Source organism: Panthera leo, chromosome A2, assembly GCF_018350215.1.
Source record: "Panthera leo isolate Ple1 chromosome A2, P.leo_Ple1_pat1.1, whole genome shotgun sequence".
NCBI lineage: Eukaryota > Metazoa > Chordata > Mammalia > Carnivora > Felidae > Panthera > Panthera leo.
Window position 1 is genome coordinate 29,100,534 of NC_056680.1, and position 13,550 is coordinate 29,114,083.

At 39.9% G+C, this 13,550-nt stretch overlaps 1 protein-coding gene across 4 annotated transcripts in view; it reads left to right on the plus strand.

The window, feature by feature from the left end:
* The window catches only part of PTPRG (protein tyrosine phosphatase receptor type G), a 712,285-nt gene that overhangs the window by 174,177 nt on the left and 524,558 nt on the right, over window positions 1-13,550 (plus strand). For all 4 annotated transcript variants that reach the window (XM_042929870.1, XM_042929872.1, XM_042929873.1 and 1 more), the window contains exon 2: window positions 2,540-2,644. In XM_042929870.1, coding sequence (XP_042785804.1) covers window positions 2,540-2,644 — 105 coding nt within the window. The remainder of the gene's footprint in view (window positions 1-2,539; window positions 2,645-13,550) is intronic.

Consider the following 13,550-nt stretch of genomic DNA (forward strand, 5'->3'; position numbering starts at 1 on the left):
CCTAACCCCGCCAGGCAGAAGGAAGAATCTCTCTGATTGACTGATGTCCCCACTGCCAAACATGTCACTGGGATCAAGGGCACGGTTTACAATGATTGGCTGGTTTAAGCCAAACAAGGCCCCCTTGGAGCTGGCAGGGATGGGGTGACAGGATAGACTGTCCATTACATGACTTAGCAGGTAGACTTATGGGGCGTGGGTATGATAATGACAAAATCAGAGTCTCTGTAACAAATTTTTTCTCTATTATTTGGTATTTTTGAATCACTCTGTGCCCAGTGCTTAGCTGCTCTGCTCACAGTATCTTGTGGGGGTGTTGTAACAATGCTATGAAGCTGCTACTTTTAGCTTCATTTAACAAGCAAGGAAATTCAGGCTCAACCACATACCCTAATGGAGGTCACATTCTGTGTTCAAGGCAGTGTTTTGCTCATTGCCTTGACAGAAAGAGGAAGGATTATTTGGGAATAATTATTTAGAGTGAACTAGCTCTAAGAAGCATATTAAACAGATACATAAAAAAGTTTCCCACATGCACAGAAAACAAATAAGCCAAACAATTATTTATGTAGTGTGCTTTAATGCAGGGAAAAAATAGAATAGGAGTGTAGGAGATGGAAAATTTTATTTTTGATCTCTAGAAGTTTAAAATGGTCAACTTCCTGGATCTCTGCATGGCTTATCTGCAAAATAGTAGGATGGGTTGCATGGTGGCTTCCTAAGCCTTTATCAACAAAAATTTTAGTTTTTGTTGTTCAGGACCAACGAACAAACATAAATGGTATCAGTATCAGGTTTACTTTTCAAGCATTTTTTTTTTTAAACCAGTGTTTGGAGTTGACATGCAAGCCTAAAGCACAGATCTCCTCGACTTTCGATGGGGTTATGTTCTCATAAACTTGTTGTAAGTGGAAAATATCTTGCACTGAGAATGTATTTTATACAGCTAACCTACTGAATGCCCTAGCTTAGCCCAGCCTGCCTTAAACATGTTCAGAATGCTTCCATTAGCCTACAGTTGGGCTGAATCATCAAACACAAAGCCTAGCTTATAATACTGTGTTGAATGTTTCATGTAATTCATTGGATACTCTACGGAATGTGAAAAACAATGGCTGTGTGAGTATAGATGGTTGGAGGCGGGTTGGCTGGTGATCCTCGTGATCGTGGGGTTGATTGGTAGCTGTGCCCTCTGCTGCCCAGCATAAGGGCAAGAAGATCTTACCCGGCATATTGCCAGCCTGGGGAAAAGATCCAAATCCAACATCCGAGGTTCGGTTCCCACTGACTGCGTATGGTTTTTGCACCATTAGTAAAGCTGAAAAATTGGTAGGTTGGTCCGTCGTAAGTTGGGGACTGTCTGAACTTTACATGTTTCCTAATATGCCATCATGGTGACATCATTATCGTTACTTTGACAAATTCAGAATGGAGAATGTACTGTTTTCTTAGTGCCTTCCTAATCTTAAATTGAATCTACAGTTCTCCTAACCATCTTCCCTGCTTTTTAAAAGCACACTTGATTTTGTTTGGGTGCATTTAAATATTAACATAGATAGCTGGGATGTATTGTTTGAAGTGTAATTCCATTTCATTTTGGATTCTGGACACCTGTGGTATTTGTGTTCTTACATGTCAGTGCATTTGGGTGTGGGCTCACAAGAAGGGAAATTTACATTCATGAATTGGTTGGGAGGGGAGGAGTTTGAACACTGTAGCAGGCTCTCTGTAATGGCATAGAAGATTGGAATCATTATGAGTTTTCCAAAAATACATCATGAAACAGGGTTTCTTTTCTGAGCAGTGTTGACCTTGCGGGTTTCGCATTTCATATCTTCAGGTATAACAGGTGACTGTTTAGGGTCTAAAGGATGTGGAGGATGTGTAGTCACCATGGGATGTCTCCCAGGCCTTACACAGTGATGTGTTTGGATGGCAGAAGCCGTGGCTTTGATGCAGGCAGGCTCATGTTCAGTTCCCCGATGGCTGCGTGCTTATCTGTGTTACCTGGGACCAGTTACTTAGTGTCCCTGAGCCTTAATTCCTCCAGTTGTAAAAGAGACCAAATGACCCCTTGCTCTGTGAAGATCAAATAAGGCTTAGAGGCCTTTCGCAGCTAGGACCTAGGCTTATCTACGTAGCCGGAATAAAAACTGCGGATTCCAAGTCTACTAGTTGAGGGACATTGGGCAAGTTAAAGTTATTTAACTTCTGTAAGGTTCAGTTTGCTTATCTATAGAATGGTCTCATTATTGGGACCACCGGATGTATTATCTAGTAGTGTTCTGCAGACTATGTAAGATACTATATGTCAGGGGCTTAGTGCACCATGCTTGGTGACCCAAAGGAAAGGCTCATTGTAAACTACTCTTTGTAGTAATCCTGATAATCTGTCTAGGTTATCCTGTAGTTGTGTTTCTGTAAGTCAAGAGGTTCTATTCCATTATCCCTGAGGTGTGTGCTTCTGGGAAGTCACCCGAGGTGTGTTGGACACCCTTCCTATGTCCAGTGAACTCACTGTGCTCTCCCTCTCTTCCAGCCTTGACAGAAGGCTACGTCGGGGCCCTGCACGAGAACAGACACGGCAGCTCAGCGCAGATCCGCAGGCGTAAGGCTTCAGGTGACCCGTACTGGGCCTACTCCGGTGAGTTCATGTGTTCCGACCAGGATCACACAGGCCAGTCACCAACCCCGTGAAACTCACCGGAGAGTACTCTTTCAATCAGTTTCACACCTAACTTGTTTGTTCAAACCTTTGGTAGTTCACTACAAGTTGCAACACCGGAGCCTGTTTTTCCTCAAGGTTATATAAGTACCTTAATTTATCCCTCCCACCTGTTTTCTCAACCTGCTTTTTTTCCCCTCAATTTGCATTTATTTCTGAACTTTACTTGTTAATGAGTTATTGTACCAAACATGTAATTTCCCAAAAGACACAGCCTTTTCTTTTCTGTCTTTTCAGTGGCAGTGATTTCAGAAAGCAGCAAATACAAGGCTAGTCTTCAGCTGCTAAATGTCTGCTAAATATTACAAAGCGTCACATACCAAAATGATCTGTTGTGCTTTAATCTAAAAAAAAATGCAACTTTATTTTCAAGTCAGATCTTCTTAGTTGAATATATTTCAGCCCTCTATGGCATTCTGCAGTTCTTTTCATTTTTGCTTTTAAACTTTTAGCCTTCAAGCCAGTGGAGACAAGAGAGCATTATTAAAAGTATGTTGAATGTTACACTGCAAATAATTTTCTTACATTCTAAGGGGGGAATAAAAATGAACACCTACAAGAATATACAGACATTTCTGGATGATGCTTCCAGCAACCATCAAAAGTAAGATAGGTGGATTGTTAGTTCCAAACGAGATTTTGATGCTTACAAATATATGGAAAATGTATTGTAGCCAATTAAGGAGGAAAGGCTGAGGAAGATAGACAACTTTGGAAATTATGGTGGCACTGGATAATTCAAATAATTTGTAGGAAAAGGCTTGAAGGCATGGGGTATTAGTATTAATAATAAATCTGTGTTTATGCAATGTCATTGCATATAGAATTGCAAGGCATTATTTTCATCATGATGCTCTGGTTTTCAATCCTGAATTTCCACCTGCAAATCTTGTTAAATTTATGTCACTGTAAAATTTATAGGCTTGATCTTTAATTACACCTTATCTATTGGCTTTTTGCATCCTTTTGTCTATTGATAAATCTCCTGCCCCTACGGGGAGAATAGCCTATCTGTTTTGTTTTGCAAGGAACAGATAGTGATTCTGAAGTCTTCCATCACACCCAACTCCTTGTGATTAGAATTATCTAATTAGAGCCTTTTTGTCACCATTTCTGATAAATGAAGGAAATTGCGCGATGAAGGCCAGAGTTACATATATACGTAGCTTCTTGCCAAGAAATGCGAAGAAAATTTATCATTTTGTACCCTGTGGCTCCCATATCAGTTAGGAGGAGGCGTAAAGTGGCCTGCTATTTACAGTTCATCAATCTAGAATAATAATGCTGTTAGGCAGGAAATTGGAAGTTCTATCCCATCAGCATCTCTGATTGCAAGTGGCAGCGAAGAAATGAAAGACCTAAAACTTTTGCCATCACTCAGTTAACAATGGATGCATGTGGTGCAGTCTTTGGAATGGAGCAGTTGTTGACATCCTTAACTCCAGTGGACCTAATGAGTCTCCGTTTTGCATTTCCGGAATGCATTTCTGGAATGGATCTGGGAACTGCCTCTATCAGCAGAAGGGCTAGTAGTTCAGTGGCAGGCTTTTGGCACCTCTTTTCTGTAAAAACTCCAGACAGTAAATATCTTAGGCTTTGTAGGCTACGTGTGGTCTCTCTTCCACTGTCGTGCAGAGGCAGCCATCAGTAATCCTAGATAAACTGGCTGGGTTTCCAGAAAAATTTATTTATGAGCACTTAAATTTGAGTTGTGTATAATTTTCATGTTTCAGGAAAATTATACTTCCTTTTATTTTTTTTCCCCTCAATCATTTAAAAATAGAAGAACCATTCTTACTTCACAGGCTGTATTAAACTAGGTGGCCAGTTGGGTAGGGTTGGATAAGGTCCACAGGCTGTAGTTTGTCAACTCCTCTCCTAGTTGTTTTTTTTTTTTTCCTGGGTGGGATACGAAAGTCATATGAGGAATCTCCCAGAAGGCTATAGAGTGGTTTGGAAGAAACAGAGAAGTTACTTCCTTAAGGGGAAAATGGAGAAAATAAAAAGTAAGAGAAGAAGAAAAGATTGAGACAGATATCAATTGATGGTATGTAGTCCATATGCTTTAACTTAGTTCTTCCTGAAAATTCTATGGTATCCATGGTTGCTTCACTCCAAAGTGCTGGAATATCGATTTTCATGTCAACAAGACTTTGGGTCCATCAGAGACACTTCTTAGCATTTGGCCAATAGACAAAGACAGATCAGGAAGCGGTTGTTGTCTGTCACTTTGGGTACTTGAGACCAAGGCCTTGAAACCACAGTAGACCAGAGGTCTGCTCTGAGATACAGGTATATACACCTCTAGGTATAAATGCTGCTTGGAAAGCTGGTGTGCCAAGGGAAAGGCTCGTTGTTTGTAGAGGGAATTGTTTTTAAATTCAGCAAAAGTGAAGCAGGCCATTTCTAAAAGGTTGGTTTGATGGTCTAGATTTTAACTTCATGCCTCTAATTCACAGATTTGTCTTACTTCCTCCTAAGATAATATCGTTGGTGCTTTGGGGGTATGGTGTGTGAGAGTATGGATTTTGAAGTCATGTAGACTATGGCTCAAATAGGAGTTTTATCTCTTAACACTTAAAAAAAATTTTTTTTTAAATGTTTATTTATTATTGAGAGAGAGTGACAGAGACAGAGCACGAGCATGGGAGGGGCAGAGAGAGAGAGAGGGAGACACAGAATCCGAAGCAGGCTCTGAGCTGTCAGTACAGAGCCCGACGTGGGGCCCAAACTCATGAACCGTGAGATCATGACCTGAGCCGAAGTTGGATGCTTAACCAACTGAGCCACCCAGGCGCCCCTGTCTCCTACTATTTTTGTGACATTGGGAGGACATTTAATTTCTTGTAGATTGAGGTTCTCCATTTTTGAAATGGGGATAATTAAGAACGCTTCCTCACAGAGTTGTTTTGGGGATGAAATGAGATGATATGTGTGAAAAATAACATAGTCTCTTGCATCCAGTACCTAATATTCCTGCTGTTTTTGACATGATTATTAATTACTTTTGCTGCTGTTGATGTTGTTAATTGCAATTCTCAGTGGGTACCTGTGACGGGCCACTGGGTGATCGCTTGGTTATACTGGGAGCTGAGTAAGCTAAATTTTGTCCGTTAAATTCACAAGAACTCCCCATTTGGGATTTGGGAATGAGGGTTTAAACAAACTATCCTCAACTGTACTATACACACCATGGCTGTTTTTGTGTATAAAGTTTTACTGAAATACAACCATGCCCACTCCTTTGGGTATTGCCTACGGCCCCTTACGTGGTGGGGTTGAGTAGGTGCTACAGACTGACCAAGGATATCTTTATCTGGCCCTTTAGAGAAAAGGTTTACCAACTCATGCTCACATTGAGATAGCTTGGGTTTTTGAGCAGATACTAGCCTGACTCATAAACAGAACTGTTCAGAGATTTGGAAAATGTCTTCTTTTTAAAAAAATTTTTTCCTCCCTTGCATTTTCCCTTGAGCTGCAATGTCCTCAGCAAGTCTAGTTAGCATTCAGAAGGGAGTCTGGTGGAAAGGACTGGGGAGGAAGAAAGAGATGAATGGAGAAGGATGTGCTACAGGAGCTGGATCAGGGAGAGGGTTGGGTGTTGGCGCTTCTGGGGCCCCGTGCCCCTGGGTTACTGCGTCCTGCTCAGTAGGCTGCCTTTGTGGAGGTGGGGTTTGGTGCCTGATGCTGACCCAGTTACTCTGCTGGCATCCCACCACGTTCACTTTAGGAGAGTTGTGCAAGTTTTCGAGCTGGGGATATTGTCACGACCGTAGTTCATTGATGTTAGTGTAACTTTCGCCTTAGGACTAACCAGGTTATTTCCGTTTGTCCGTATCACTTTGGGTAATGCACACTTCCTCGTTACATTTGAGATGCTAAAATCTTTACTTCTGTAGGCTTATCAGACAGTGCCACTGTGAACATCTAGCATAGAGGACTGTTTATTGAGGAGCCTGGAAATACGTGCTCTGGTCCCATTGGGATCATCTGAAGATTGGTTATCTCTCTGGGTTTTATTTTCATCTACTGTAAAAGGGGGGGGGGTCATAATATCTGAGTCCAATGTGAAAGTCTCATGCATAAGAGATACAAAGTGGAACATAAATGTAAGATATTATTATTAAATGTTAATAATAGCTTTGTAATTTCAAGATTACCTTCTATCTTTGGGTTTATTTTCCTTATTCCAAGATAGGGACAAAAGGGGAAAGACCTCTTTATGTATTTCAGAATTATACTGGAAAAAAAAAACCCAAAGATTGAATAAGAGTATCTCACTGGACATATTAAAATAATCTCTCTGTTAGTTTTACTTGACTAAGACACAGATATTTTTCTGTGTTCCTTGAAGTGATGACAGCTCATGAATTTTGGAATTTGCCCAGAACTTCTGTAATTATTACACAAAAAGTAACAAATGCTAGGTAGGTCATTGTTGCCGGAAAGGGAAATGAGAAACAAATCTGGAGCAAGTTCAAGGGGAAATTGGAGGCATTTCTATAAAGCTATCTGTTTTTTCTCTTCCCCCTTAGAGACTTGGGGAAATGTAAGTTGCGGTTTCTTCTCCTACCCTTTTTTTACTTACCCTGTTTGATTTTCTGCATTTCGGGTAATCCATACCTCATGTTCCTTCTGTGTAGAAAGAGTCTATCAACCAGTACAAGGGGGGACAATTCTCATTGTTAGAGGAATCCAAAATTGAGATGAGTGATGCCAGAACTGCCTGCAAGAAGTGTCTGGTGTTGTGCTGAGCAGTGGTCAAGCAGGATTATTCTAAGAGGCATTCCAGCTGTGGCCAGGACATCATAGGAGGCATCCAAGGTCCCTTTTCATTGTCCTGGTTGGTGACTTACTCGGCTGTACAATGGAGACCAAAAGAGGACATATCTTGCAGGATGGCTTTTTGAGGGTTATATGTAACATATGTAAGCACCTGCTATAATTCTTGGCCCCCGCTCTGGAGTGGAATACGCGTTGCCCATTTGGCTCCTAATTATATGCCACCCCACTACATTCTTCATATAGACATCTTGTTTTAGAATGCACGTGCGTGTGAGTATGTGGTGCATGGAGGTGTATGTTTCATTTCCCTAGCGAAATGTAGAATCCTTGAGGACGAGGATTATAAGTCCTTTTTTTTTTTTTCCTGCTGTGTGCCCGAGTATCTCATTTTGTGCCTATTTGGTGCATATTTTTCAAGTGGGTGAATGGATGTACAGATAAATGAACTCCTGTCAGAGTCTGGGCTTGAGGACTCACTAAGGGGATCCTGCCATGAAATTCAGATAAATTAGTGGGTGATTTACAAAAGGCTTCCCCATTGGATCCTTTTAATCAGCTCCCCTGGTGAACTTAAGATATAATTAAATTCCTAAAATATAATTTCCATGCCTCTTTTTAATAATGCCTATGAAGGGTAAAGCAAAATATACCTGCCTGTAGAAGCCTGCTCTTGTGATTGGGAGAACGGAAGCCCCATTAGAACCTCAGAGTTTGATATTAATATTGTATTGTGTGCTCTTCTCCTAAAGCCTTCTGTGAAGTTTCTGAAGGGAATCATTTCCCTAGAGACATTGCGTTTGCAATAGAGAGCTTCTTATCTGATGGAACCGCACCATTGGGGAGGAATCAGTCTTGAGATTCATGTTCCAAGTCCCAGCTCAATGTTCCCTCCACTTTGATGCCTAGCCTGAACCCCCTCTCCCTTATCAGTCTCCCTTTGTTTTTCTTTTTCTTAAATTAATTAAAAAAAAAAAAAGCTTATTTATTTTTGAGAGAGAGGGAGAGAATGAACAGGGGAGGGGCAGAGAGCAAGGAGGAGATAGAATCCCAAGCAGGATCCATGCTGTCAGCACAGAGCCCGATCTCACCAACCCTGAGATCATGACCTGGACTGAAATCAAGAGTCAAATGCTTAGCTGACTGAGCTACCCAGGCACCCCAACCTCTCTTTGTTTTTTACACTTAATTTCTCTCTTTATAACTCCCTATTACTCTATGTACCATTCTAAGTAGAAGATACTTATTCACTGAACACACTTATTAATTACTTACTGTATTTCAGGTGTTGTGCTATAATGGGAGGGGTCAGAGAGGCTCCCAGAATTATTGCTGCCTGATCCCAGCCGTTAAAGACAGGCAGGTGTTTTCCAGGACATGAGGAGGCCTTGAGGCGTGAAATGACCTGGCAGTGACTGGGGAAATGAAAGGAGCTCAGTAAGTGTAGAGCATATGGTAGGGTGGAGGAAGTTGAGGGAATAATGCAGAGTATTGGACCATGAAGCGTCTTTCAGTATTCTGCCAGTGACCTAGAACATCTATCGGAGAGTGATGGGGAAGCATTTAAAGGTTTCGTGGTGGAAACGGAGTATGTTGGCTTTATATTTGAAGAAGACCACTGGTTGTAGGGTTAAGGATTGGTCAGTGGGAGAAGTAGGCGGGATGAAAAATGGTGAAGTTGTATTATCAGAGATTTGAGAGATGAAAGGAAAGAGTTCATGGGAATTCATTACCATTAGTATCGGGAAGAGAATACAAAATAAATTGTCTAGGATAATCCCGCGGCTGATCCAAGATGGCATTGCATTTAATTTAAAATGAGTCAAGAGGAGTTGGGTATGAAGGTAAAAAATTTGGACTGAATATTAAGATATGGTGTAGTGTTTTGTCCGTATTTCCTGCTCTCTTAAACCTTATGTTGTTTGAACAGAACCTTTGTGTGTAATTAATCTTGGTATTTCCCTGTTCTTAGTTAAATATTTTGGAATAGGAGGGCCTCAAGGTAGGGAACACATTGAAGAGCAAACTGTTTCTTCCTATAGGTACTCTTTTTTCTTTTACACTTGATCTGTGATTACAAGGATAGATAGGGTGAGAAAAAAACACATATGGTCACACACTAATCAGGACTTTATGTATAAAAGAGAAAAGTGTGTTGCCATATGCTTAAGATACCTTGAGCATTTTTCATTACTTGGCCAAGTTTGGCTTTTTCTTTCCATCTCTCCCCCCCTCTACTGTTGGAAAGAGACTGTTCTCGTATCTTAAAGATGCCTTCTTTTTCTTTCCTTTCTTTCTTTTTTTTTTAAACCTTCTTCTAATCTTTGCCACCTGAGTATTTAAGTTTTTGGCATCTTCTCCCTGGAGATGGTTTCATGAGTGTTTGCCAAGTTCATGGATGCTATTGTATGCTGTAAAGGACATCAGTAAATTCCTTAGGGTCCTTGTGACCCTTGGAAAAGCCTCTTAGGAAGATGAAATATTGTTCAGTGCTGTGTTCGTGTCAAGTAATATATATCAGTGATAAACACTTTCAATTGTTGCTCTGATGGGACATTTAAAATGTGGTTAAATGGAAGCCTGAGAGTGTGGGTTTTCAATTGACTCTGAAGGTAGGTTGGTGGAGCCTTTTTGGAGGGTTCTCTGGCAATATGTGTGAAAATGTTAAATATTTATAGTCTTTGATCCAGCACTTCTGTTTCTAGGAATTTGTGTTTTAGAAACACTTGTGAACATCCCCAATGTGACATTGTGTTTAACAGACGAAGTAATCATAACTAGGGACCTGGGTAATTATACTACATTCTTATGATGAAACTCATACTACACATCCACCAAAGTGAAATAGGCAGAAGATACTAGAATAATGTGGGTAATAAGGTCCTATTAATGATTAGAGCTGATAGGTCTGGAGACTATAGACAGAAGTTAATTGTGGTTATTATTGAAAAATGAGGGGTATTTCCTTTTTTTACGTTTATATCTATAATACTTTAACATGTTACAGAATTATATCTAGAATATTTTAATTTCTTATACCAGTACATTCATAATATTTCCTAAAGTAATCCTTTTATTTTAGAGTAGATGGCTGAATGGTATTAAATGTAGGCAGTTGCCTTTGTAACAATTTTGAGGAGAGAGAAAGAAAGGAACAACTAAAAGGAAATCCAGAAGGGAGGTAAAAGCTCTTTTGTCTCTATAATTGGCTATATCCAAACTTTTTAGGTGGAACAGTCCACTGGCATTTCAAATTTTATAAAATGCTGGTATGAACTGTGCAGAAATTAATGAACTGATATTGACTCAGTTTGAAAATGAACATCAAGATTTATTGAGCAAAGCAGTAAATATTGAGCCAGGCAGAGATAAGGTCAATATTTGCTTTGATACAACATAAATCTTAATATTCAATAATCTATAAATTTAGTGTCTACAGAAGGCATACAGAGTTATCTATAAGTATATATCTTTTCGTATCTGTGATGGATCAGAGTCAAGTATCTTTTTTCCTGGTTATAAATTTGAACGGATGATGTTCTCTCCTTTGAAACTAGCTTGTTGGGGGCAAAGGTGGGGGGAGTGTGGGTTAGTGGAAAGACATTATTACTTTAAAATTTCAAAAGAAAGATATTCCTAGCCTCATACATGCCTTAAAAAAAAGCTAGAAAGCAATTATCCGAATGTGCTGTGTGATTTACTTAAAGGCTGGTCATCTTTTTTCTGACCTAACACTATGTGCTCATTTATTATATCTGATTTGGTTCATAAAACCCACTACCCTGACTCCCTGAATAGGGAAATATTCTACCATTCCCTTTGGATATTGGTAAGCTAAGTTATGTGGAATTTCTTTTTTTCTTTCTTTTTTTTTGGCGGGGGGGGGGCAGGAAAAATGTCATTGATACATATCATGATGAGTAACACTTTATTGGCCATTCTCTTTATTGAAATATTAAGTTGAACTGCACTCTTTATCTTGTTGTCTCTTCTATTCATGGGGTGGGCATGGTGGCAGTATAAAAAGCAGAAATGTCTTGCTGGATTGTGAACTTTTATTACTGCTCATATGTAGCTGGTATGAGTGTCTCATGTGCTTAAAGACTGAATTTACTCAGTCCACAAGTTCAAGTGTAATTAATCTGTACAGGAGCAAAAGTCTTATATGGTTCAGTTGATGTCAGGCTACCTTCTGTATTCTTCCAGTCTGAGGACAGTGTACCGTGGCAGTGTTAGCCTTGAGTGGTTTCTTTTCTTTTTTTTAATGTTTATTTATTTTTGAGACAGAGGGAGACAGAGCATGAGTAGGGGAGGGGCAGAGAGAGAGGAAGACAAGAGAGTCTGACACAGGCTCCGGGCTCTGGGCAGTCAGCACAGAGCCTGATGCGGGGCTCGAACCCATGAACCGTGAGATCATGACCTGAGCCGAAGTCGGACACTTAACCGACAGAGCCACACAGGGGCCCTAGCCTTCAGTGGTTTCTTAAGTGATCCTGAAATTAACCACACCTCCACCTTGCAGCTGGTAATTTCACATGACTCTATTTGAAATCAGTAGCATCAAGGGTAGTACATATTCCTGGTTGTCGTTCTTGCTACTAAAATTTAACCTGTCTTCTTTTTAATTTATATTCACCCCATACACATACATACCATGGAACCTTACCTTCTTATGTAATACTTTGTAGTAACTCTACGAATTGTTACTTTTCATTAATCTTACTATAGTATTAATAAATAGTGTTTTCCCTGAGTGTAGTATTGAATGTGATATGATGTCATGAGAAATGACTCTACCCCTATATAAGAAACTGACGTTTAACATAATAAAGTCCTGTTTATCAAGGAGAACGTCATAGTTTGGTGCTAATAAATTTTTAATACTTCTGTCACTTACCAGTATCTCTTTTTAATGGAGTTAGTTCTTGTCCAGAGCCTTCAGCTGGGGGAGAGTATTTTAGAATTTGATCTTGTGGGTTTTACTATATCCTGGTACCCTTAATATTTGGCAGGCTATGCTAATTTTCCATTCCGGGCTGGTTAAATTTCCTATTAATTGTATATTTAAGATTTTATAAAAAGTGAACCAGTTTGAAGAAAAATTTAAACTTAGCATTTATACAATTGGTGTTCCAATATGGCAAAATAAATCTTCTTCTCTAGGAAGTATTATTATCATCACGGAAGAATTGAAAGCCTCTTCTTGTATGCCATACAATCAACCTGTATCTGTGACGTGAAAATCACAGAGGGTAAAGAGTTTCTTTGAATTGGCTTAAAAATTAGGGAAAATACTTAGTGGCCTAATTTAAAAAGTATGACTCACTGTGTGTCCTGCTTCTAGCATAGCCATATAGATTATTAAAAATCTTAAAATACACATTGGGGCCAAGCGCCGTGAGTTTCTCTTCCATAACCTTCTCAGCCACTCCTCCTATTTTGAGACCTCCCCAGGATCAAACAGTGGACCTCTGTACACATCCTCCACTAGCCATTGTTACTGGCTATTGCCTCTGATTTATTAAATATTTTAAATTGATGGAGGGAATTTCATAGTGAAAGAGTGGGGTGTGGTGAGGTATGCATTATGTTCTTATATAATAAGAGCATTATTATGCTCTTCAGCCCACTTAGTGAATTTAGTTGACCTTGACATCTTTCCTGGACTTGGGAAACCACTTGATCCAGATTTCCTGTTTGTGTTGATCTACATTCTCCCAGTTGGAAGGCCATTTTCTGGGAGGAAAAGAGCTCCTTCTTGAAGCTGCATGAAACTTTGCTACTCCCAAAGGGATCATTAAGTTGCCCTGCCCCAATTATTGTTGGCCTCTTTCCCCCCTGGAACCCATTTTTCTCTGTCCCACCCTTACCCTAGTTCCAAGTGTGAGGACAGTGTTCTTCCTTCTAGCAGGGTGTGCATGCCATTAGTACATTTGGTAGTGATTGGTTGTTGAGAAATTTGAGCAGGAAAATGAAACCTGAACTTCTTCTAGGCTGTTTGAGTAGTATCTGCAAAGATGAGAGAAGCCATTTGTAGCATGTT